The sequence below is a fragment of the Xyrauchen texanus genome, chromosome 39 (genome assembly GCF_025860055.1).
Source record: "Xyrauchen texanus isolate HMW12.3.18 chromosome 39, RBS_HiC_50CHRs, whole genome shotgun sequence".
In the NCBI taxonomy this organism is placed as follows: domain Eukaryota; kingdom Metazoa; phylum Chordata; class Actinopteri; order Cypriniformes; family Catostomidae; genus Xyrauchen; species Xyrauchen texanus.
Genome location: NC_068314.1, coordinates 13,321,296 through 13,345,072, shown reverse-complemented (window position 1 = coordinate 13,345,072; position 23,777 = coordinate 13,321,296). Strand labels below are relative to the sequence as shown.

Sequence of the window (23,777 nt, the reverse complement as noted above, 5' to 3'; positions counted from 1 at the left end):
ATAGCTGATTGATATATATATATATAGCTGATTGATATATATATATATGTATATTATATATAAAGTACCAAATTGAGCTTTTAACCATAAGAAAATATTGCAAATCTAAATAGAAGATAAGATATTGCATTTAAAATGGCTCTGGTTACTGCTCATTTGAGATGAAACCGCTACTGACACTATTTTATAATTATTCAGTGCAACCTTGTTGCAAATAATAATTGTGGTAGAATATTATCAGAAAAACATTAGATTAAACAGTAAAACTAACTTTTGCTTTTAAAAAGCTGGTATAATAAACTATTTTAATTTAACAAGATTTTGTGGCATGTTCACATGAATGCAGAATGAATATAAAATAACAATGCCCATTTGTCAGTTCAAAAAGGTTGCCAGAAAAGTCAAGCTTTTTTTAAATCGTAAATGGTCTGCACTTATATAGCGCTATTTTTAACCTTAGAGGTTACCAAACCGCTTTACACTGTGTCCCAATCACACACACACTCATACACCAATGGCCGCAGAGCTGCCATGCAAGGTGCTAGCCTGCCATTGGGAGCAACTTGAGGTTCAGTGTCTTGCCCAAGGACACTTCGGCACGTGGAGTCATGTGGGCCGGGAATTAAACCATCAACCCTGCGATTGGCAGCCGACCCGCTCTACTGTCTGAGCCACAGCCGCCCCAATAAATGGGCTCTTCTGGTATTATGTCACGTTTATATATACACACATTACATTATACATTATTCAAATCAAATAAGTAGACCAACAATGGCAACTGATAGGGGGGTACAGTAAACCTAGTTTGCAAACCAATTTCCCCAAGAGTATGGCAGATATCCATGTACGGAAAACAGCCCAACACAAGCCCATCTTAAAATGCAAACATTTCATTAAAACATTGGTGAAATTGGTCCATGGCTGATGATACTATGTTTAGTGCACTCTGAAATTAAAATCTGTCATAATTTTCTTACCTTCAGTTCAAAATGGTCCCAAACCATATAATTTTTTTTTCAGGGGGACACAAAATAAGTTATGGAGTGGTTTATCACAGAATGTCCAAGCTGCTCTATTCTATGAAAGTGAAAGGAGACCACAGTGGTCAAACAAGACTTTCAGTCATGCTCTAATCGAGCTAGAGCGGGCTTTTGATTAGTCGAGCTACAGTGTTTTTATATCTGTCCAAGTATACATGACACAACGCTTAATCAAATAATTGAGGTCCCCCCAAGTTTAGATCAGAAAATAAACTTGTGTTACGGAAGTGATAAAAATGGACGTGGAAATAGATATATATATATATATAAAAAAGCTTTGTTAGATGGTTCGACCTCTGCAACATGACCTCTGGTATGACGCCTATTCAGGTTGCACGACTGATTGAAATACGACTGAAATCACAATCATTGCATTTTCAAATATAGTCCACATTCATTGCTACTGAATGAAGGAGTGGCTCTCTCTAGCAGGTGTCTGTGGCACACACTGAGCAGCGGATTTATTCGATGACAATATGTATAGACATGTGACAGGTCATAAACATGTGACAGGTCAAAGCAATAGTCTGCAATGTAAAGTATCTGAATCATCATAGTGAAAGAACGAGCCATGGAGTTTGTGATTTCTCCCATTGATATCCATATGATTTGATATAAAGCGTCTGTAACTGTCACATCCGTAACACAATATTAAATTAGGGAGACCATTTGTTCATAATCCTTATCATGTGCACGAAAGACACCAGTTCTGATCTGAATAACGTATACATGCTAGACATTTTTTAGGTGAACTGTCCCTTTAATGGCCAGTTTTCAAAAGTATAATTTATAGAGCAAGTAAGTATTTTGTTCAGTATTGGTGAAAACCTAAAGACATTTTCTTCCATGGAAGACACAATGCAGTGATTAGTCTTGTCAGTCTCGTTTATACTCAAACCGTGCTTTGTGCAAACGTCCACTCCAATAATTTCACAGATTCAGTGCTTGGAACACTTCTTGAAATCTTGAGTTGCTCTAAAATTTGGAAGTATAGATAATAGGAAATATAGTGAGTTACTGTTCCAAGGTCTTGCAACAGTTAAGAAACCATTAGCAAAATAAATAAATCAATGGATCTGTCAGGGAAGTCACCATATTTAATTTGATGACGTAAATGAACATGAGGCTGTGAGGGATAGATTGTACTGAATAACTTGGTGTAGAACGGTCATTTGGCGAACACTGTAAATATGTCTTTATAAAAAAAAACATTTTGACAAAAAAACTCTTGGAAACACAGTTTACAATGATTTGATGCAACCTTACAATGTTAGTTCACCCAAAAATGAAAATATTTGTAGATGGGCAGAATGTTAGGAACTGAAAGCATTACCATTCACTTTCAATGTAAGTAAAGAAGAAAAAAAAAGGTTGGGGCAATATGAGGGTGATTAAAAATGTCCACATTAATTGTTTTGGGGAACTACAATGGTGGCCAAAAGTTTGGAATAATGTACAGATTTTGCTCTTATGGAAATAAATTGGTACTTTTATTCACCAAAGTGGCATTCAACTGATCACAATGTATAGTCAGGACATTAATAAAGTGAAAAATGACTATTACAATTTAATTTTTTTTAAATTTCTTAAACTACTTCAAAGAGTTCTCATCTCATCATTCTAGCTGTCAGTTTGTCCAGATACTCAGGTGACATTTCACCCCACACTTCCTGTAGCACTTGCCATAGATGTGGCTGTCTTGTCAGGCACTTCTCACGCACCTTACAGTCAAGCTGATCCCACAAAAGCTCAATGGGATTAAGATCCATAACACTGTTTTCCAATTATCTGTTGCAAATGTCTGTTTTTTTTGCCCACTCTAACCTTTTCTTTTTGTTTTTCTGTTTTAAAAGTGGCTTTTTCTTTACAATTCTTCCCATAAGGTCTGCACCCCTGAGTCTTCTCTTTTCTGTTGTACATGAAACTGGTGTTGAGTGGGTAGAATTCAATGAAGCTGCCAGCTGAGGAAATATGATGCGTCTACTTCTCAAACTAGAGACTCTGATGTGCTTATCCTCTTGTTTAGTTGTACATTTGGCCTTCCACATCTCTTTTTGTCCTTGTTAGAGACAGTTGTCCTTTGTCTTTGAAGAATGTAGTGTACAACTTTGTATGAAATCTTTTTTGTGCAATTTCAAGCATTGTAGTCTTCATTCCTCAAAACAATGATTGACTGATGAGTTTCTAGAGAAAGCGGTTTCTTTTGGGCCATTTTGACCTAATATTGATCTTAATACATGCCAGTCTATTGCATACTGTGGCAACTCAGAAACAAACACAAAGACAATGTTAAGCTTCAGTTAATGAACCAAATAGCTTTCAGCTGTGTTTAATATAATAGCAAGTGATTTTCTAGTACCAAATGATCAATTTAGCATGATTACTCAAGGATAAGGTGTTGGAGTGATGGCTGCTGGAAATGGGGTCTGTCTAGATTTGATAAAAAAATTCATTTTTTCAAATAGTGATTGTGCTGTTTTTTACATCAGTAATGTCCTGACTGTACTTTGTTATCAGTTGAATGCCACTTTGGTGAATTAAAGTACTGATTTCCTTTTGAAACAGCAAAATCTGTACATTATTCCAAACTTTTGGCCATTAGTGTATTTGAACAGACTGTACTGTAAATCTATCCCTCAAAACATTGTTTTCATTTTTTCAAATTAAAATAGTCTACCCTGACTAAGGTCCATGGGCAATCACTACAGTACAAAACTACTTTATCACTGATGTTTCAGCACACTGAAACCTTAACAAGTTTAAAATAAACAACAGAATGTATTAATATAATTTTATATATATTATTTAGAGTGGTTATGATAAAAAAGAAAAACACATGGAAAAAATGTGCAACAAGCTTTGTGACACCATGAGAATTTGCCCTTGGTAATCAGAATTAATCACAGTTATCAGGGATAGGAAATTCAGATGGTGCTGTTCTGTGGGTCCATCATAATCTGGTTCCTTGTCCTGTGCATACTCTGAATCACTCCAGTGCATCCTTACAATGCAGCATCTCTCTGCTTAAAACAAACACAAACCGATAGTACCTGATTTAAATATTTATAACTGAGTAGTAATAAAACTTTTATTGTCATCAGCACCCACATCCCCAGCCCTCACTGGTCACATCCTTGCTGTTAAGTTTAAAGCTGTCCGTCACATTTTCATTGAACATGGGCCCGCCATGTCTGAGGATGAGCTCAGTTGCCATTTTGTTAAAAGCCTCTTCCACATTACTAGAGTCCTTGGCTGAAGTCTCAATGGTATTAACACAATCCAATTGCTCAGCCATGGTCTGCGCATCCTCAAAGGTAACTTCACGCAAGTCGGTCAAGTCTGATTTATTACCTGTGCAAAATAAAGTTTTCACAATAAATTAAATGTGTATGTATGTAATAGAAAATTAAAGTGGTGTTAATAAATTCTGGTAATGAAAAAGCCAGGATTGCCAAAACAGATTGTATAGTCACTCATATAACATCAAGAATACTTTGTGAGGTTTCTAGCTAAAATTTTGAATATAAGAATTAGTAGAGTTGGAATGGACACTTTTCACACTTCCTGGTTTTGGAACATGGAAGTAAACAATTACAGGGTAAACTTCGATAGCAGTGAAAGGGAGACCATCGCAAATATAATTTTTTCTTCACCATTTGCTTCAAAATAAAAAATAAAATGCCACAATTACAATTCCCAAACTTTCCAAATAACGAAAAAAAAAATAGAGAGGGTGGATTACAACAGTCAGAAGAGAGAAGATTGAGAATGTATTAGAAACCTCACCACATCTGGGGTAACTTGTTTATTAAAACTAATTCCAGGGTAATATAACACAAAGCATAATGTTACAAATTTACGCTAAATAGTTAAAATTGCAAATAAAATAAAGCTTGCTAGATTTATGCTGCTAAATAAGGTGGAAATGCAACATCACAGTCTGTGGAAAGGGTCCATTTGTATTGAATTGACCACATCCCCACAGGATACAACACAGACAAACAACAGATGAATTTCATTAGTTTTGCGACACAACATTATTACATTACAGAAGAATTTCATTAGTCCAGTACAAGTTTTGCGACACAACATGGATAATTGCATTATTAATTTTGACTAATTACGATGGCCATTTATTCCCTGAAATGTCAAATTCATCTTTTGTAACTGATTAGAAATATTGTATTTCTCTAAAGCTCAATAATCTCAAAACAATTAACACTGCCATTAAAACAAATATAAATTTTGTCATAGGGCACCATGCACATAGAATAGAATTTTGCAACAGCTCTCTTTACTTGTCTAACTCACTCAAAATGCGCAAGTTGTTGTTATCATTTTCCTTTGTTTTTTTTAGCGGATAGTTTTTAAACATGTCCACACTTCATTAAAAACGCTATCTGCTCATAGGGCAATGGAAATTGCAATGGAAATTAAACAACTTGTGCATTTCCTCGACTAGGGTAAAAGAAAAAAGAAAACAGTGGCACATACACACACACACACACACTTAGGGACACACACACTTAGGGAACCTCGAAACTGCAGCAATATCATCTCAAGTTGTTTATAATACCGATTTCATAATTTTAGGGTGTAACCATCTGTATATTATACATTTACTTCCAAAGAAAAGATTAAAGGAATAGTTCACCCAAAAATGAAAATTCTCTCATCATATACTCAACCGCATGCCATTCCAGATGTGTATGACTTTTTTTCTTATGCAGAACACAAATGTGTAGGTCCATACAGTGCAAGTGAATGGTGGCCAGAACTTTGAATATGCAAAAATCACAAAGTCATAATAAAAGTAATCCATACTAATCCAGTGGTTAAATTCATATCTTCGGAAGTGGTATAATAGGTGTGGGTGAGAAACAGATAAATATTTATGTCCTTTTTCACTATAAAATCTCCAACTTTGACCAGCAGGTTGCAATAAGAGTGCGAGTCGTCAAAAACAAAAGAAGAATGTGGAAATGAAAGTGGAGATTTTTTGTAACAAATGACTTAAATATTGATTTGTTTCTCACCCACATCTATCATATCACATCTGAAGACATGGATTTAACCCTTGAAGTCTTATGGATTATTTTATGCTGACTTTATAGCTGCTCATCTATGAAGTCCTGGCCACCATTCACTTGCAATGAATGGACCTACAGAGCTGAGATATTCTTCTTAAAATCTTAATTTGTGTTCCGCAAAAGAAAGATAGTCATACACATTAGTTCCTTGTAAGGAAAACAGTTTATTATTTTAATTATTATATTGCATATTTCTGCATTTTTCATGTTTAAAAAATTATATTTCATGCCCATCATAATTTAATAATTTTTTATGTCTTTAGTTTACAGTTTTATTGTGGGCAGTGCATAGGCTTACTAATATATTATTATGTTTTTCTTGCATCATCCACTGAGGCTGTAGCTTGTAATATAAAAATAATGAAAGGTCTTCCATTTAACATATCAGCCATATCACAAGTTTTACTTCTTCATATAATATGTGTACAAACACAATACAAACATTAATGTTTAGTTAAATAATCATATTAAAATATGTAAATTAGAGTGTTGTTTATCTCCCTCAAAGTAAGTAATAGGCCTACCTCATTAATACAACCCCAATTCTGAACACATTTTGTTTTTATTAACATTTTTTATAAGGTCCCAACTTATTCGGAATTGGGGTTGTACAGTAAATGTCTTAAATTAATAACAAAATGTCAATGTGAAAATAGCACATTATGACTCTTTATGTTGTGTGTCTTTAATTTATAAAGATGATCAATGTATTATTAACAGTTAACTGAGAACCAGTTAATATCAATTAACTGTTGCATCCTGTTTGCTACCTTAATTTGAATTCAAATTCTTAAACTGACTTGGTCTACTTAGTCACAATTTATTACTGAATGGCACACAGCTCTGGAGGTATAAGCTTTTATATGTAGACAGGTGTAAGTGGGCTTTCCTAATGCATTTTATCAAGCAATGCCAGTTTCTAGAGAACACAGTATAAAATCATCAGATACACTCATACTTTCTCTTTACACTTACCAATTAAAAGAGGAACAATGTTGGAACCACCGTATTTCTTTACATCCTCCATCCACTTTGGTGCAGAAAGAAAAGAGGCTCTCTTTGTGATGTCATAAGTGATAATGGCACCATTGGCACTACGGTAATAACTCTGTGTGATGGTGCGAAACCGCTCCTGTCCGGCTGTATCCCAAATCTGTAACTGTACCACAACATTGCAGCAATTATTCCCACTTTTCTAGCTACTACTGTACTTGAACACTCAATGGACACTTTATTAGGTACACCTGTACATCTGCCTAGTCATGCGATTATCTAATCAGCCAATCGTATGGCAGCAGTGTAATGTCTAAACTCATTCAGATATGGGTCAGGAGCTTCAGTTAATGTTCAAATCAACCATCAGAATGGGGGAAAAAAATGGGATCTCAGTGATTCAGACCATGGCATGTTTGATGTTGCCAGATGGGTTGGTTTGAGTACAGAGTATATACTGCTGAACTCCTTGAATTTTCATGCACAACAGTCTCTATAGTGTAAAGAGATTAGTGCAAAAAACATCCCAGTGTGCAGCAGTTCTGAGGGCAAAAAAGGTTTGTTAATGACAGAGGTCAGAGGAGAATGGCCAGACTGGTCCAAACTGACAGAAACGATATGGTTACTCAAATAACCACACGTTACAACAGTTTTATTCAGAAAAGTATTTCTGAACATACAACACGTACAACATTGAGGAGAATGGGCTACTGCAGCAGAAGACCCCACCAGGTACCACTACTGTCAGCTTAGAACAGCAAACTGAGGGTGCAGTGGGCACAGGCTCACCAAAAATGGACAGTAGATGATTGGAAAAACCAAAAAACCTGGTCTTACAAATCTGGATTTCTGCTGAGGTACACAAAAGGTAGGTCCACATCAGCCTCAGTTTTATGTTCTTGGCTGTCAGAAGTGGAACCCAACGTGGTCTGCTGTTGTAGCCCATCCGCCTTAAGGTTCGACATGTTATGCATTCTGAGATGCTATTCTGCTCACTACAGCGTGGTTATCTGGGCTATCGCCTTTCTGTCAGCTCGAACCAGTCTGGCCATTCTATGTTGTCCCCTCCCATCAACAAGGCGTTTTCATCCACAGAACTACCACTCACTGGTTGTTTTTTTGCACCATTCTCTTTACACTCTAGAGACTGTTGCATGTGAAAAACCCAAGAGATCAGCAGTTACAGAAATACTCAAACCAGCCCATCTGGCACCAACTATCATGCCACAGTCTAAATCACTGAGATAAAATGTCTCCCCCATTCTGATGGTTAATGTTGTAACAAGTTCGATATCTGGGCAATGGAGAAGTCAGGAGGCAGCGAACAGTCCAAGTGAGTATTTTATTACTCTTCAGCATCACTCACAAAAACTTAAACAAAAAGGGCCCTTAGTGGCCAAGTATATATACAAACAAGTCTTAATTCTGTCACACATGCAGGAACAGTCAGTCTCTCTGCATACTGATGCATCCGTTGGCCTTTTCAGGTCTCCCTCCTCCATCACTATAACAAGACACAGATGTTAGAGATAATGACAGCCCAGGTGACGAGCCTTAGAGGGAGAGCGGCCTCTCCTGCAGACAGATACACAAACACGCCCCTATCACCACAGATGTGAACATGAACTGAAGCTTCTGACCCATATCCACATGATTTTATACATTACACTGCTGCCACACGACTGGCTGATTAGATAATTGCATGAATAAGTAGATGTACAGGTGTACCCAATGAAGTGGCCGGTGAGTGTATATCTTACTTGAGGTCATTTATCCAACAAATTATGAGAGGAAGGAGATATCTTGGGCTCTCTAGACATGTTTTTAGAGATATTTTGCCACTCAGAGATTATCCGCATCAGCTGAAAACAGAGCTCATTTGGACAATTTACAGGCCAGCAAAATAACGGGCCAATTATAATTTTATTTCAACAGTTTTTGTTTTAAAATGTTTTAGTGAATTGTAAGAACATTTTGTGAAATTATTTATACATTTCTGAAATTTTGTGTAAACTTATTTGATATCCTTAAAATGTTTTATGTTCATTCATCAGCCTCCCTACACTCTAGATATCGCCATTTGCAACAGAAAAAACCCATTCCAGTTAAACAACAAATGTTTTTGTATTTACATTATTCATGCATCCATTACATCCTTCCAACAAATAGATTATTTTCTAAATGCATAACACATATATTGAAAGAGAGAAAATAACACTCAGCTCTGCACTGACTGAACTGTGTAGCCTAACTAATCATGCCCTGGTCAAAGACAACAGTGTAACATTGACAAGAACAAGGCCTCAACCCTGACAATAAAAAAGTGCTGATCAGTCAGCCAATGAAACAAGATTTCACAATGGAGCCCCATACCGTCTGAGTTAGCAGCCAAAGGCCTGCTGAAAGCTGGACATTGTCATTTCTGCTGTAATGTTACAGTACTTTTTTTTTCTTTAAAAAAAAGACCTCTTATATTGATTGTTTCATTTACACATGACTGCAACATACTTACAGTAGCTATAAATGGTTTGATGTAATCACAAACTGAATTTGAATCAATCATGGACAGTGCCTCCACATGTTTGAAATGAGTTTTCTTACATTACAATGACCATGTAATCGTAAATACCAAGTAGATGGAACCTAAATGAATAAAGAAACCCAACAAAATGTAACATGACAGAATTACTCAAATGAAACTCTTTTAGTGAAATGCTAGCTATTGACAGTAAATTTTAGCAGGCAAAATATATGGCGCTACGAAACACTACAAGGTGCAGCTTGGTATCGGTCCTCAACATAGGCTCAAGCTCCACTCTTCACAATGAATGTGACCCCCAAAACTACAGAATAACAGAAATTCTTCTAAATCTCAACATAACAAAACATTGCATGTCTTGCACAAGGACACATAAGATAATCCTTAATTTCAACATTTTCTCTTTCTGTCGAGTCCCATGCTGGGAACTAGAAATCCTCTGTTTCAGTTAACTAAACAAAAGAATCCTCATGTTGTCCCAATGCAAATGGATTAAGTAAAGCTGACAAGACACTTGTCTTGGTTGAAACAACTAGTTTATTTACAAGTTCATTTAAGTTTCCTTGGTTACATGAATTGTGTAAAATGAACATGGGAGGACTGAGTATATTGATGATAGTGAACTTTCTTTTCTTCTTTTTTTGAGTGCACAATAATCATTACATTCCACAATGCACCTTGCTCTGTCTGGCCTATAGTAATCGTGTTAGCAATACAAAACAGATGTATGGTGAAAGGATCCTTTTAAGACTCTGATTTTCATATTAATAAATACACAGTCTTGCCATAATCCACGTTTTGTTCAACCAATGAAACACAATCCTAATGTCTTAGATCAATCACACTCCTACATACTGTAACCTGACAGCCCAGGTAGATCTAAGGAAGGACATTGTCGAAATTGTAAAAGTCTATAAGTCTAAATGGACACTATAGATGGTTTCATTTATCATACATTGTTTACATCTTAACTCAGTCAATTTGACGTGGCTGTTAAATAACGGTCCAATGAAACTGCGTGCCTACTTTGAGCCCAACAATCAACAACGATCTTTACAAGTAGTTTCACTTGTATTTTCTCCACGCCATGAATGCCAACGTTCAAAGGAAGTAGAGCAAAGTCAGCAGACTCCTTCCTAACAAAAATATTTACCATGGTTACCATGATATCTTCCAAATTACCATTGTTATTAAATGTGTTATAACAGCTGTTATATGCCAAAACTATCATCAACAAAATAAATTATATATAATGTTACATTTATTATGATTTTACTATAGTAATAATACTAACTGTAGGAAAGATATTTAGGTACAAACTATGGCCACCAAAGGAAATTGTTGTAAGAGCTTTGGGTAAATTTCGAAACACCTGGATAATGGTTTCATTTAATAAAAATATATAACTGTCTTAAAATTTTAACTATAATATACATGGCTGTAATGAGCGTAGCTTGACATGGCCTACATGACTACAAACCTTAACCCTTTTCCCCTGTATTTCCAACGTCTTCATGGTAAAATCCACTCCGATAGTGTTTCCTTGTTTTTCGATGAATATACCGGTCTTGAAACGTTGAACCACACAAGTTTTGCCAACACCGACATCTCCGACAAGAACTATTTTAAAGACGAAATCGTAGCTGTCATCAGAATCCAGTGATGACATAGCTGTGCTGTGAGTGTTCATCTATGAACTGAAGTTGATGTGAGTAACAGGGATTATTAAACACTCTGGTGAGAGAATGACGTGGAGAAACACACAAAGCACCTGCAATCTTGCCAACGCGGAAGAGATAGCTGTAAACAGCGTTTCTTAGGTGTCCCAGGGCAGTGCCTGAATCATTAACCTCTGTAAATTTACTGAACTCTACTCTGTTCTGGACATGTTTAGAGTATCTGACCCCTTAAACTTTTTAACTGCCAGCGACGCGACAAAACTAGAACGCTCGCATTGTGATCAGCGAAACTGTCTGCACTGACGTGAATCCGGGCGTCGACAAACAGTCGACCAATCATAGACTAGAACGCAACGCTAAAACGCGACGCGACAAAATTAGAACTCTCACAAACGAAGCTCAAGATGTCTACGCTGTCTTTACATTTTTTTGGTTCTTTCTGATCTAAACCATATCTTACAGAACCGAACTAGTTTATGAGTTTACAGCCAAAATATATGCGCATGCCACATAAAATCAAACGTATTCACTACATTTATCATCGATCGAGCACTTTTTGCTGTTTACATTTACATAAAATTGCCTAAATACTCTCATTACATACGACAACCTACTGAATACGTTTAATTTCATCAAGCCACGTACTCAATGTCAAAGTAATGTTCAGCAGTCAAGATGAAACTACTATAATGTCAACAGCAGTAATATCATATTTCATTGCAGAATTATCTACTTAAAATAATACATAGGGTCTACTTTTTTTGGGAGATTTCGGCCTTTCCCCATTCAAGTAGACAGCATGCAATTTGTGTGCCTCTTGTTTACATAGAAAAGTAGCTGCCCAGCCTGTCCGGGAGCGTTCCAAAGTTCGCCGCCGAGTGGACTGACTTGCCTTCTAAATGCATTGCGATGATACGTGACGTTGTAGAAGACGTCAGGCGGAAGTGACGACCAGGCGCCTAAATTTTAAATTTGCTTCAGTTGACGGCGGGTGGACGAAATCTGGTTAGTAAAATAGTTTGGTGTTTGTTTGTTTTTATAAGAAATGTCGGACCAACACTGTGAACAAGAGGGTAATGAAATTATGTATATTTGAATTTCATGCATCCTGGCTTTACATTTCACTCTTTTGTTAGTTGTTGGTCCTGGCAGCTCAGATGTCGCTTTTCCTGTAGACCAAGCTTAACCTTATTTTTTTTATTTGCTTTTGGGGTTATCTTTCATTTAGTTCACCTGACTACGAACAAGTATTCCTCGATTATTACTGAAGTTTGCTTATAGATATTAACAAAAGGGTTTGTTGTGTGCAAATGCCTTAAAGAGCGCGTTTTTTAAGTTAAAAAACAGCGTATGTAAACTGTATAAAAGCTATTATAATAGCAACACCGTCAGAAACGCGAGGCACATGGCGCGAGACTTGACGCAGCTTTCTAAATGTTGTCTGACTTATGTGGACCAGCAATTAAAAATAAAAAACCCGCCAATGTGAACGCCCCCTTATGTGTAATTGTTGTATTCTGATATATAATCTCTCTTGCAGCAGGGATGACTGAAAACACTTTCCCGGTGTACAAGGTAGATGTCATTGTGCAGTTCTACCGAACCGAAGTTTTGACTGGACAAGAGGCCAAACATTTTACAAAGAATGATATTACTCCCAACCCAAAGGTACAGTATACTAGTGATAGGCAGATTTTTGTTTTTGTGCCAGGCTGATTAATCAGCCAATTTTTTGCAACTGAGATTATCTGTGGATCACATATGTACACACACAGTTGAGTATTATTATTATTTTAGAGAATTTAGTTAATATCATCAAAAGTGTTCATGCAATTTTAGCAAAATTGTTGCACATCATATTTGCTCATCTTAATGTTTTTTTGTGAACCATTGTTTTCCTTTATTTAGAAAAAACTGGTGTGTATTATGTATGGCAAGCTACTACTGTACATGCATTCAGGGTACATAATTTTTCATTTGGTAATATAAATACATAAAAAAACAATTATAATAATAATATAAAATAAATAATTAAATAGATGGCTATATAAATGAATAAACTGCAAATTTCAAGGCTGGGAACCAAGTGAACTAAAGGTTAAAATAAAGTTGTGTATCTTTAATGTAAATATTGGCATTATCACTGTCATTGGCCACCCTGTTCTTTAGATACCTGCATCACGCATGAAAAAAAGTCAATTGACCACTAAATATATGGTACTCAGCCAGCAGTATCTGAATGTCTTGATAATTTATTGTAAGTGTAAATATAAAATTATATGTTGTGTTTATTGCATTATTCAATCAACCAACAATATTTTTGACAGCAAAAACTAGGCAACAACTATGGTTTACCAACAGGGAAATTTAGTGTAATAATTTATTGTTAGTGCAACAGTGAGACATTTGTTTAGAGAAGTCTGTTTTCATTTGCAGGCAGAATCTATTCAAAGACTCTACATGAGAATTTTGCAGCTTCTTTTTCGTTTCAGGCCTGAGTGCCATTACACGGTGAGTGTTAAGTCTGTTTGCTGATTTGCTTTGTTTCACGGTGTAATTTTGAAGTTTATATGTAGCCATGTTTATGAAATATGTGGGTTAAAACTTTTGACTTTTCAATGTTAAAATGCTCCCAGTTAAAGGAATGGTTCACCCAAAAATGAAAGTTCTCTCATTATTTACTCCCAGATCCCAGATGTGTATTACTTTCCTCTGCAGAACACAAAGATTTGTGAAGGTCCAAAAAGCACATGAAGGTAGCAGAAAAGTAATCCATATGACTCCAGTGGTTAAATCCATGTCATCAGAAGCTATATGTGATAGGTGTGGGTGAGAAACAGATCCATTTTTTTTTACTGTTAATCTTCTTTTACATTCTTAAATTTTAGTTTTTGGCATTTCATATTCTTCATACAATGCGCATCTACTGGTCAGGGAGGATACTTTATAGTAAAAAGGGATTTGCATAATGATCTGTTTTAGGGCTGCACAATTAATCGAAATAAAATCGAAACCGCGATGTGACCTTGTGCGATTATTAAACTGGAAAGGCTGCAATTTAAATGAATAACTATTCTTCTCCCTTTAAAATGTATTTGCGCTGCTCTGTCCAGTCTATATTAAGTTGGAGCATTGTTGGTGTTTTCAGAGCGGCTCTGCACTCCACAACTCCCTCTTATGCTTAGAGTAACATAAGTGCTTTGAGTTTGCTTACGTGCACAAACCATTTTTTTTTTACACTAAACTGGCACATCCTGCGTGAAGCATTTTTTGTATTATCTGCGGTAGTCTCTGCAAGGCACAGGTATCATAATAACGCGGAATACAAGATGGGATATAATTCAAACATCTTTACTAAATTATTGCTGAGCAAACAGCATTAACAGTAACACATGTAGAGTCCAGAAACTTCTCTTCCTCCATTCTTCTGTCATTTGCTTACCTCACGAGAGGGAGCGTGTCGACCTTATTACGCTCCCGACGGAAACAAGTGAAAGCGGAAGAAATATTATCAACATCCAATAATATGAAAAGGAAGGAATTTACATCTAATAAATCTATATCAAATATTTATTTACTATACTATAGTGCATTACTCAATTAAATATAATAAAATAATGAATACAAATAATTAAATGAAATGGTGACAAACTATGCAAAATTTTCACTTTAAATGTAATTACACCAATGGGTTATCAGTTCAACTTCAGTTTGACATTAAGCCTCATTCTTTAGGACTATCTTAAATACAGTAAATAATAATTTGTATAAGCCAACTAGTTTTTAAAGCCTAGAATAAAGAGTAACGTTTTATATTTTAAAATTATATTTTGTGTTTATTGCATTATTCAATCAACCAACAATGTTTTTGACAGCAAAAACTAGGCAACAACTATGGTTTTACCAACAGGGAAAACAGTTCAATGTCTACTTTGCTCAGTAAATGTCCCTGTTTTTTTTTTTTGTGCTTAGCCGATAACATGCCTGTTACTTTTATGATGCCTTTATGTCCTTTTTGGAGATTCAAAGTTCTGCCTACCATTCACTTGCATTGAACAGAGTGGAGATATTCTTCTAAAAATCTTTGTGTTCAGCAGAAAAAAATATAATTCACATCTGGGATGGCATGAGGGTGAGTAAACGATGAGAGGAATTTTTTTTTTGGATCAACCTTCCTTTTAAAATGCAGAGACAACCAAGTAAGACACTTGTAGGTTGATTGCCCTGGAAAGTGTAAACACAAAAAAAACAACCTTGCTTTGTTTGAGCGTCCGACCTGATACAGCAAAACTGACTCGTTGACGTGAGACTGGGGCAGGACTATCTTAAGTGTTTGACTAATTGCAGGCGTTGGTTTGTTTGACCAATGGCATCTTTATTTTTGCAATTCTGTTTGGTTGATATGATAGTGGTGCAGAAATGACACACTGCAGCTTTAATTGGTAATTCGTTTTTTCATACTTTTCACAGGTGCCTTTGTCTGAAAACGTTCAGTACCCAATGCTGTATGAATGGGTTACTCCAATCATGAGTGTTTACATGCGCATGTGAGTGTTTTTACCCTATAAATAGAGAAACACTTATTTTGAGTTTGAGTTGATTTTTTTTAAACACTGAAATTTTTAAACACAAGTATTTTTTGTGCTTTAATTGTTTATTTTAAATGTAAATGTAGTGAGTTTTGTGTATTCCTCAGCTAATACCATTGCTTCCATTGTTTTGTTTTAGGTGCCAGTTTTTACCAGTGTGTCATGTGTATGACTTTTCCTTGAATGACTTGCTCAACCCCAGTAAGTAGGTTTTATTTTCTTTGTCACACAGTTTCAAAGTAGCATTAAACAGCTATGTTTAGAAATCTTTTAAAGTTTATTATAATTGGTTAATGTAAAACAATTTATTTGTATTATCATGACAGAGGGAAAACGCACAATCATAATACTGAGTGCAATCCAGAATTTCCTTCACTTCAGAAAGCAGAGGTTGGAAATTACTGCTGCCCACCAACAAAGTTTTGTAAGAGAAGTTTTTCTTTAAAATATTTTTTAAATATATTTCTATTATGCAGTATTTAATACACTCTCAGGTAATTTTTTCTTGGACTTACACTGACACCTAGTTGTGTGAATTCAGCATCATTCAAACACAATAGTTTTCAGTTAAAGATGTCATTGTAGAAATTCACTATTTACAGGAAGCCATGATTAATCCAAGAGTGAAAGTGTCCAACGACAGGGCATTAAGCGAGTAGTATTCAGCTGCTCATTTAATCCTAACATGGCTGCCCCCATGAGGGGACCCTCTCCATGTAGAATACAATAGCTTTTATAATATAACTGATATGACTGGGGTTTTCATATCGTCCAGGTGCTCATGATTTAATACATATGTTTCAAAATTAAAAAATTTTGTAGGAGTAAAACTATTTATTGAGGAAAATAATTACTGAGTTCACCTTTTAAGGTTCTATTAAATGTTTCATTAGAATTAAAGCTGTGCTTCCACATTGGTCTCCACTTGAAATGGAAGAAAAAGATACTGATCTTTTTTTTATAGCGCTCCGATATGGATAGACTTCAGGCATACACAAGGGAAATAAAGGATGCTGAAAAGAAGATTGAGAAACTGACGTAAGTGATTTTTGTTTGTATTTTTCCCAAGTACACTTTTTTTTTTTTTCATTTGAATCTTCTGAATGTATTCAATACTTCCTGTGCAGTACCATACCACCAGAGCAGCAGGCAGAAGCTAAAGAGCTGGCGGCCGCACTAGCAGAGCTGACGACCAACACACAGCATGAATATCAGGATGTGGTGAGCTGTCAATCATTAAAAACTGTAGCATTTAGAAATATGATGATTCAGGTATATTGACAAAATAAATACCAGTAGTCATTAACATCACTTGTTTATAGGGTGACCAACGGTCCCGCCTTTGCTTGACCGTTCTGAAATTGGAAGCTTTGTCCCACAAGTCATGAACAGTGTCCCGTATTTAATTGTCCCCGGAATTACAATCCCACCTTTACTGTATAAATAAATAAAAATAAAAAAACGGAAACTGATTGGTGTTTAAAAAAATCTATTTGTGTAGTCGTCACCTTAGCATTCATTAATAGGGTGTTCTGATCACTGATGCCGTTTGCATGGATAGAGCAAAGAAACGGAGCCAGCGTGGTTCTTATCAAAAAATTAACTCTTGGTGAAGGTTACATAATTCCCTGTTCGAATCTGTCAGATCAAAAATACAAGTTGAAGATGGATTTAATCCGCATGGATTTAATCTTTGTATAGTCTAATAAAGGAGCATAACCTACTCGCTATTTAAGGAAATAATTTTTTTTCGTAAAATGTGTTTATTTAATTTTTTTATGCCGGTTATATTCAGCTTATTATAGATTGAATAGGTGCTGTTAAAATTATATTATATTACTAGAGCCTGGACAAACTGAGTTCTGGTCAGGGCACTGCCTTAAAATTAGCGTTTCATAAAGCCTATCGGTGATTTAAAGCATGTTATCATCTAACAATACTGCAAATAGTAATTCCGTCTAATATAAAATACATATTTAAATAGTCTTATTATTAGGGTTGCAATGGTATGAGATTTTCACGGTATGATAACGGTCTCAGAAAATATCACGGTATACGGTATTACAAAATTACTATTATCGGTGAAAACAGAAGGGTTATTTTATTTATTTATTTTTGAGCAAACACTATGATAATTGAAACGTGAAACCATTTATTTTAAGTATGTGTAAAAAAAGTCTCCCTTTTGAAAATAAAATAAGAAAGCTAACAGAATTATAATAAACAGAATTATAAACATGATAAAAAATTGCATGTGACTATAACATGTTATATAACTAAAGCATGTTAGCATAGCATGTTAAATTAATAATAACATCAGCTGTGTGAGCTTTTGAAGTAATGTCCTATGATTATTAACAGTTAACATATACTGCATGTGCACAACAGCTAGGCCAGACTGCTCCTGTCTGTATCTTTAACTCAGTGCTTCTCAACTGGTTTTGCTTCAGGACAGATTTTACATTGGAAATCAAGTGGCGACCACCATAGATTAAACATAACCTTTATTTAATGTATCCTGGGTTGCATTTCCTTTTATGTTGAATAGTTTTTTTTCATAGTTTTCCAGTACAAAGACATCGATCAAGTGACATTATTTTTGTTGATGTCAAAAACAAAATCTACAGGAAGTTTTCTCTCACCCTTTTAAAAATGTAAGAGCATATTTACTTATATGAGCCCATTATTATCCCGTTTGTTACCTAATATTACGTATTTATACACATATTACGCAGAAGGAAAGGCTCCTCATTATCATGGCCAGTGTGCTAGTCTTAAATAATAGTAATATAATAATAAATTAATGTATTTATGAAAAATATATTCCAGCTCAAACACATCTTGAAACTTTAACTACAACTGCCACTGTTGATATAAAATGAGGTCTAATAGATTCTATCTTTAGATTATTTCATATAAAACTATACCATTTTGCCAAAATATAACTTTTACTCATGTAAAATCCTGAAACAAATTGGTAAAGGTGATTGTGTGTAATTTATTAATATTTTTTAACTATTTTGTTAAAGGGGCCACATCGGGCTTTAAGTAGTGCATGGGGGCCACATTGTATTACTTTTTAGATACAATGTTCTGCATTGATTTGTTTTTTGTAACTTTTAAGCCCAGAAATAGTTGTGTACTCAATTTCCTGAAGTGTATCTGTGACTAATGGGACTATTCTGCAATTTCATAAAGTATTGTATTGCTCTACAAAGGTAGATACTTTCCTATCAGGCATTAAAAAAACAGAATAACACGGGCTGCATGACTATGATAAATGATTACTGCAAGAGAATATTTCCAATTTGCTTAAGTATAAATCTCAAACTGGGGGTGTTGCATCTCTTATCTGGCAACCCTGAGCATGGTAAACGCTTGTGGAGACGCGTGACATCCAAGTTAACCAAAGTTAATACAATGCAAGTTAACTGAAATGTCCAATGGGGGAAAAAACCTTTTACAATAAATGAGCCGCGGATCACATTAAACCATGTGGAGGGCCTGATCCATGGCTCACACACACACAAGTCAGACCCCCTTGCCTCGCTTCTTTCTGACATTTTCTCCGCTGCGCGCGTGTGTGTTGCAAGTTGACGAGTCAGGCAGGCAAGCAATAAAGGAGATGCGCACGCGCATGTGAGATTCTCCGTCCGGTTGCATTTTTTTTTTCAATATTGTAGATAAGAAAATGTACATGGTATGATAACCGTCAATTTTCAAACCGTGGTATACCGTGAAACTGGTATACTGCTGCAACCCTACTTATAATATTATGTTCCCTCTCTCCCATGTGTCCTGCAAAATCACGTCATCAGAGCAATAACCAGGTGGTCACCCTACTTGTAGACCATTTTGTAGTGTTGTACAAATGACCAAAAAAAAAAAACAGTATCACATGAGCCAGTGTTTCTCACAGCTGACCCGGCATGCTATTTGTTCCTGTTATTTTGTTGTCTGATTCTTTTGAATTTGAATGTTCTCTCTTAGAGTGCAATGAATGAAAAGGTTGCACAGTGCAAGACAGAGATTGCTGAAATATCACAGAAACTGGTATGTATCAGTTCAAATATTTTTTTCTTCATTCAAAGCCTTTGCATTTCATATTTTGCCATGCATGTGGGTTCTGTACTTGGTTAAAGCATATGCACACAAATGAAAGCAATGAATCTGAATTGTATACGAGCCATGTTTACCTAATGCTTGGTTGATAGTGCCTGTAGTTAATGGACTGGGCTCAAACAACCCTTTGTGCGTACTGCATAGTTGCTATGGTTTCACTGCTCTGTGTGGGTGCTTGTTTGTGCACTCTGTTTGAATATTTTGCACTGAATTTTTCCCTCATGGGTCAATGTAATATGTCTGTCTATCTATGATAAAAAAAATTAATTAAAAAAAAATAAAATGAATTAAAGGCTAATGTAAGTATAGGATGAATGGCTTTTTGTCTGACCCCAAAGTTTATGCCGATCAAAAAAATAATAATTTTGTGTGTGTGTTTGGAAATTAATGGAGCAACACAATTTGTGTTAAAAGAAATTAAGTTTTTTTTTTATTGAAAATTATGTACTTTAAAAGCTGGTGAGTTTTTGCCCCTCTCTGAGTTAAAGAACCTCTTGCGGAGCTGTAGTGTTGAGAGGGGGCAGTACAGAACAAAGTTTTTCCTTCAGCACCATTGCACCCTTCTTGTGAATCTCTATTTTTAGTAATTCTAAGACACTGAACCATATTATATCTGAGCTAATAGGACTAATGTCTGCAGACAGACTGAATCTTTTTTTCAAAATTTTTTCTTCCATTTGGTTTTCCCCTTCAGAGTCAAAGGAGAGTAGATGTGGCAACACTGAAGGATGAGCTATCCAAGCTCAAGTCTCAGATTGTGGAGTCCCCAGAGGAGCTCAAAAGTGAAATGGAAAAGATGAAAGAGAATGTGAAAAGCATCAAGATGTCAAAAGTATGTGCAATTTGCATGCACCACACCTGTTATCCAGTGTTAAATTAGTGAAATGTAAAATCATGTACAATCAGCTAGTCATTATCGCAAAATAAATTAGACTAGGGTGATAGACATTTTCAACTAATTTTGTAGTCGAGTATTCTAACCCACAAAAAACAAAATTTCTCGATTTCTCATAAATTAAGATGCCCATTAAAAATAACTTTTTAATACATGTTACATTTCTACATAACTAATAGAAATGTAACATGTATTAAACATGTAGACTGCAGATTTCAAGAACATTCACCTTTTGAAAGGTAGGCTATATTTCATATTCATATTTTTAGTAGTTAATTAGAAATTCAGGGACGTCACATATACGGTTAAATGAATTCAAACAGAGACATTTCATTAAGGCCTGCAACATTCAGCGTGAAATGGATACAAAATGACATGCTGGCATTAAAAGAAATAGACAAGCACATAATGCACATAAAGCATGTTCACGTACATACATGTACATGAATCTTATATTTTGTTTATTCACATACATTACCAAGAACTGTTTCAAATTAAGATGACTTAAATAAACTATGCTTTTCTTTTGGGGAAAAATTTTTATGTGCATTTAATAAAAATGGAAAACACAAAATATTTTAAAATAACAGTAAAAAACATTTGAACGCACCCAGATCTAATTTAGAAACCAATACTGACAGCATTTGGGTAATCCACATATATGACCTCTGAGACTATTAGGGGTCGACCACCAATAAATGGCAATCAGAATGGAATGAGTGCGACAGTAATACATATTCGAAATTCCAGGATCCAAAGAAATTACACTCAAAATTTTTAATCTAGGCATGACCAAATAGTGTTTACCAGATGCCGACTGGGCCATTCAAGACTAACCCATGCGTTTTTACTGACTGGTGAAGATCCTCCCATATGTATACCTTTCCAAATCCCTATGACCATCAAGCACATTCTACTACAGGGTTTCTGCGGGGTATTAAATGTTATTCCTACAGGCATTAAAAATGTTAGATAGTTTTAAAAAAATTATATTACCAATTTATTTTGAATATAGCCTTCACAATTAATAACTTGGATTTGCTGTCGCAAAATATGTACATTGGTGTGATAAACACGTGGAACCAGTTTGGTAATTGCCTCCGGTCGGTGCAAAATTGTCATAACGCCAGATGTTTCGACAGCGGCGGGCTGGGAACTGGAGGAGTTAGAACAGAGGACGTAAAGTTGAAAAGAAATGCGTATTTGCTGCAAATTCCAGCAAAAGTGGCTGGTTGTCAACATGGAGCCGTTAAATCTCATATGCTGTCCGATGGCCACAAATCGGCTGTAAAAGTCAGACAGCAATTAACTATCTCTAGTTACTTCGCCGTGACCGACAAAGTAACATCTTCACCAACTACACACCACAACTGCTGCTGTACTGACCACCGGAGCCACTACCGAAGGAAAATCGATCGCACTTTGACCAGCGTTTGGTTCGAATGCAACGCTGCAGGCAGAGGTGCAGCAACACTCATACGCATCAAATGAAGGTGTTTCTGAGTTGTTCCAGGGAATGTTTCCTGATTCGCAAATAGCCAAATCTTTCACCTGTGGAAAGGACAAAACCAGCTACATTTTAAAATGTGGACTTGCCCCATACTTCAAAGAGAAAACTACTTAAGAGAAAAGCTTTGGAAGATGAGCTGGAAGAGCTGCGTGCGTGCGCATACACACACACACACACACGTATGGAGTGATTGTGGCGTAGTGGCTAAAGCACAGGGCTGTTAATCAGAAGGTCGCTGGTTCGAACCCCAAAGGCCCCACCATTGTGCCCTTGAGCAAGGCAATTAAGAGTGTGTGTGTGTGTGTATATATATATATATATATATATATGTGTGTGTGTGTTGCTCCGGGGGGATTGTTCCTGTAATAATTGCACTTTGGCAGACGCTTTGGATAAAAGTGTCTGCCAAATACATAAAAGGTAAATGTTGTGTGTGTATATATACGTGTGTGTAATATATATATATATGTGTGTGTGTGTTTATGTATACGTGGTTAGTCATGGGTCATGTATGGCATTAAAATGTTAAAAATGGCATTAAAAAGCTTTAAATTACATTTGATGATACCTGCAGAAACCCTGTACTGAATTGTAAAACTTTTAGAACTATCAGACAACATTTTTATACAGAGACTTGTTTAATAGATAAGACACTTAGTGTCTTATCTAATATTGCAAATATGTAGTGAGGAACCCTTGTTTGCCATGTGAATAGCCTAGTTGCTGACATGGCGTTTACATTTACATTTATGCATTTGGCAGTCGCTTTTATCCAAAGCGACTTACAGTGCACTTATTACAGGGACAATCCCCCCGGAGCAACCTGGAGTTAAGTGCCTTGCTCAAGGGCCCAACAGTGGCATCTTGGTGGTGCTGGGGCTTGAACCCCCGACCTTCTGGTCAGTAACCCTGAGCCTCAACCACTGAGCCACCACTGCCTACTTTGGAGCTCCAAATATCAAAGACAGTCAGCATAAACACCATTGATGTGACTCCAGCGGTTAAATTTATGTCTTCTAAAGCAATACGTTCACTTTTGGTGTGGAAAAAAGATCAACATTTAAGCACTTTTTAACTATAAATCGTTGCTTCCGGTAAGCTTCCCAAGGGGATGATGTTCAAGCAGTCTCTCTTGTGATGTATTCGTGTGGCTATGATACAGAGATAATCTCACATTCTCCACTTGGTTGAGACATACAAGATAAGCACACAAACGCACCATTGTGAAATAAAGAAACCGATAAATACAGATTTAAACCAAAATCAACCAAGCTACGGTACAATTTCTGGATTCAAAGTATTTATTAAATTATTGTAGCA

The 23,777-nt window shown here is 35.9% G+C and overlaps 2 protein-coding genes across 4 annotated transcripts in view; one reads left to right on the top strand and one right to left on the bottom strand.

Moving 5' to 3' along the window:
- Positions 1 to 9: 9 nt before the first annotated feature.
- On the bottom strand, positions 10 to 11,625 carry rab43 (RAB43, member RAS oncogene family). 2 transcript variants are annotated; one of them, XM_052110990.1, is made up of 4 exons: positions 11,143 to 11,625; positions 7,106 to 7,289; positions 4,164 to 4,391; positions 10 to 4,060 (listed from the first exon to the last, which is right to left on the bottom strand). In XM_052110990.1, exons 1-4 carry the CDS (start codon positions 11,350 to 11,352, stop codon positions 3,855 to 3,857), a joined length of 828 nt encoding a protein of 275 aa, XP_051966950.1. In that variant the 5' UTR covers positions 11,353 to 11,625; the 3' UTR covers positions 10 to 3,854. The 2 variants fall into 2 exon arrangements, with proteins under 2 accessions (XP_051966950.1, XP_051966951.1); XM_052110991.1 differs by having other exon boundaries at positions 3,926 to 4,391.
- Positions 11,626 to 12,291: 666 nt separating this feature from the next.
- Positions 12,292 to 23,777, top strand: part of nuf2 (UF2 component of NDC80 kinetochore complex) — a 39,908-nt gene continuing 28,422 nt past the window's right edge. The window contains exons 1-10 of one of the 2 annotated variants that reach the window (XM_052110986.1): positions 12,292 to 12,346; positions 12,882 to 13,009; positions 13,778 to 13,852; positions 15,812 to 15,888; positions 16,070 to 16,131; positions 16,257 to 16,354; positions 16,895 to 16,968; positions 17,058 to 17,151; positions 19,921 to 19,983; positions 20,747 to 20,884. In XM_052110986.1, coding sequence (XP_051966946.1) covers positions 12,887 to 13,009; positions 13,778 to 13,852; positions 15,812 to 15,888; positions 16,070 to 16,131; positions 16,257 to 16,354; positions 16,895 to 16,968; positions 17,058 to 17,151; positions 19,921 to 19,983; positions 20,747 to 20,884 — 804 coding nt within the window. In that variant the 5' untranslated portion in view covers positions 12,292 to 12,346; positions 12,882 to 12,886. The remainder of the gene's footprint in view (positions 12,347 to 12,881; positions 13,010 to 13,777; positions 13,853 to 15,811; positions 15,889 to 16,069; positions 16,132 to 16,256; positions 16,355 to 16,894; positions 16,969 to 17,057; positions 17,152 to 19,920; positions 19,984 to 20,746; positions 20,885 to 23,777) is intronic. The other variant, XM_052110987.1, reaches the window with a different exon arrangement.

Coding starts and splice junctions, on each gene's coding strand:
- rab43 (XM_052110990.1), bottom strand. CDS start 11,352: ATGAACACTCACAGCACAGCTATGTCATCACTGGATTCTGATGACAGC. Junction 7,290..11,142: donor TACAGGGGAAAAGGGTTAAG/GTTTGTAGTCAT, acceptor GTTGTGGTACAG/TTACAGATTTGGGATACAGC. Junction 4,061..4,163: donor TAACAGCAAGGATGTGACCA/GTGAGGGCTGGG, acceptor TGTTTTAAGCAG/AGAGATGCTGCATTGTAAGG.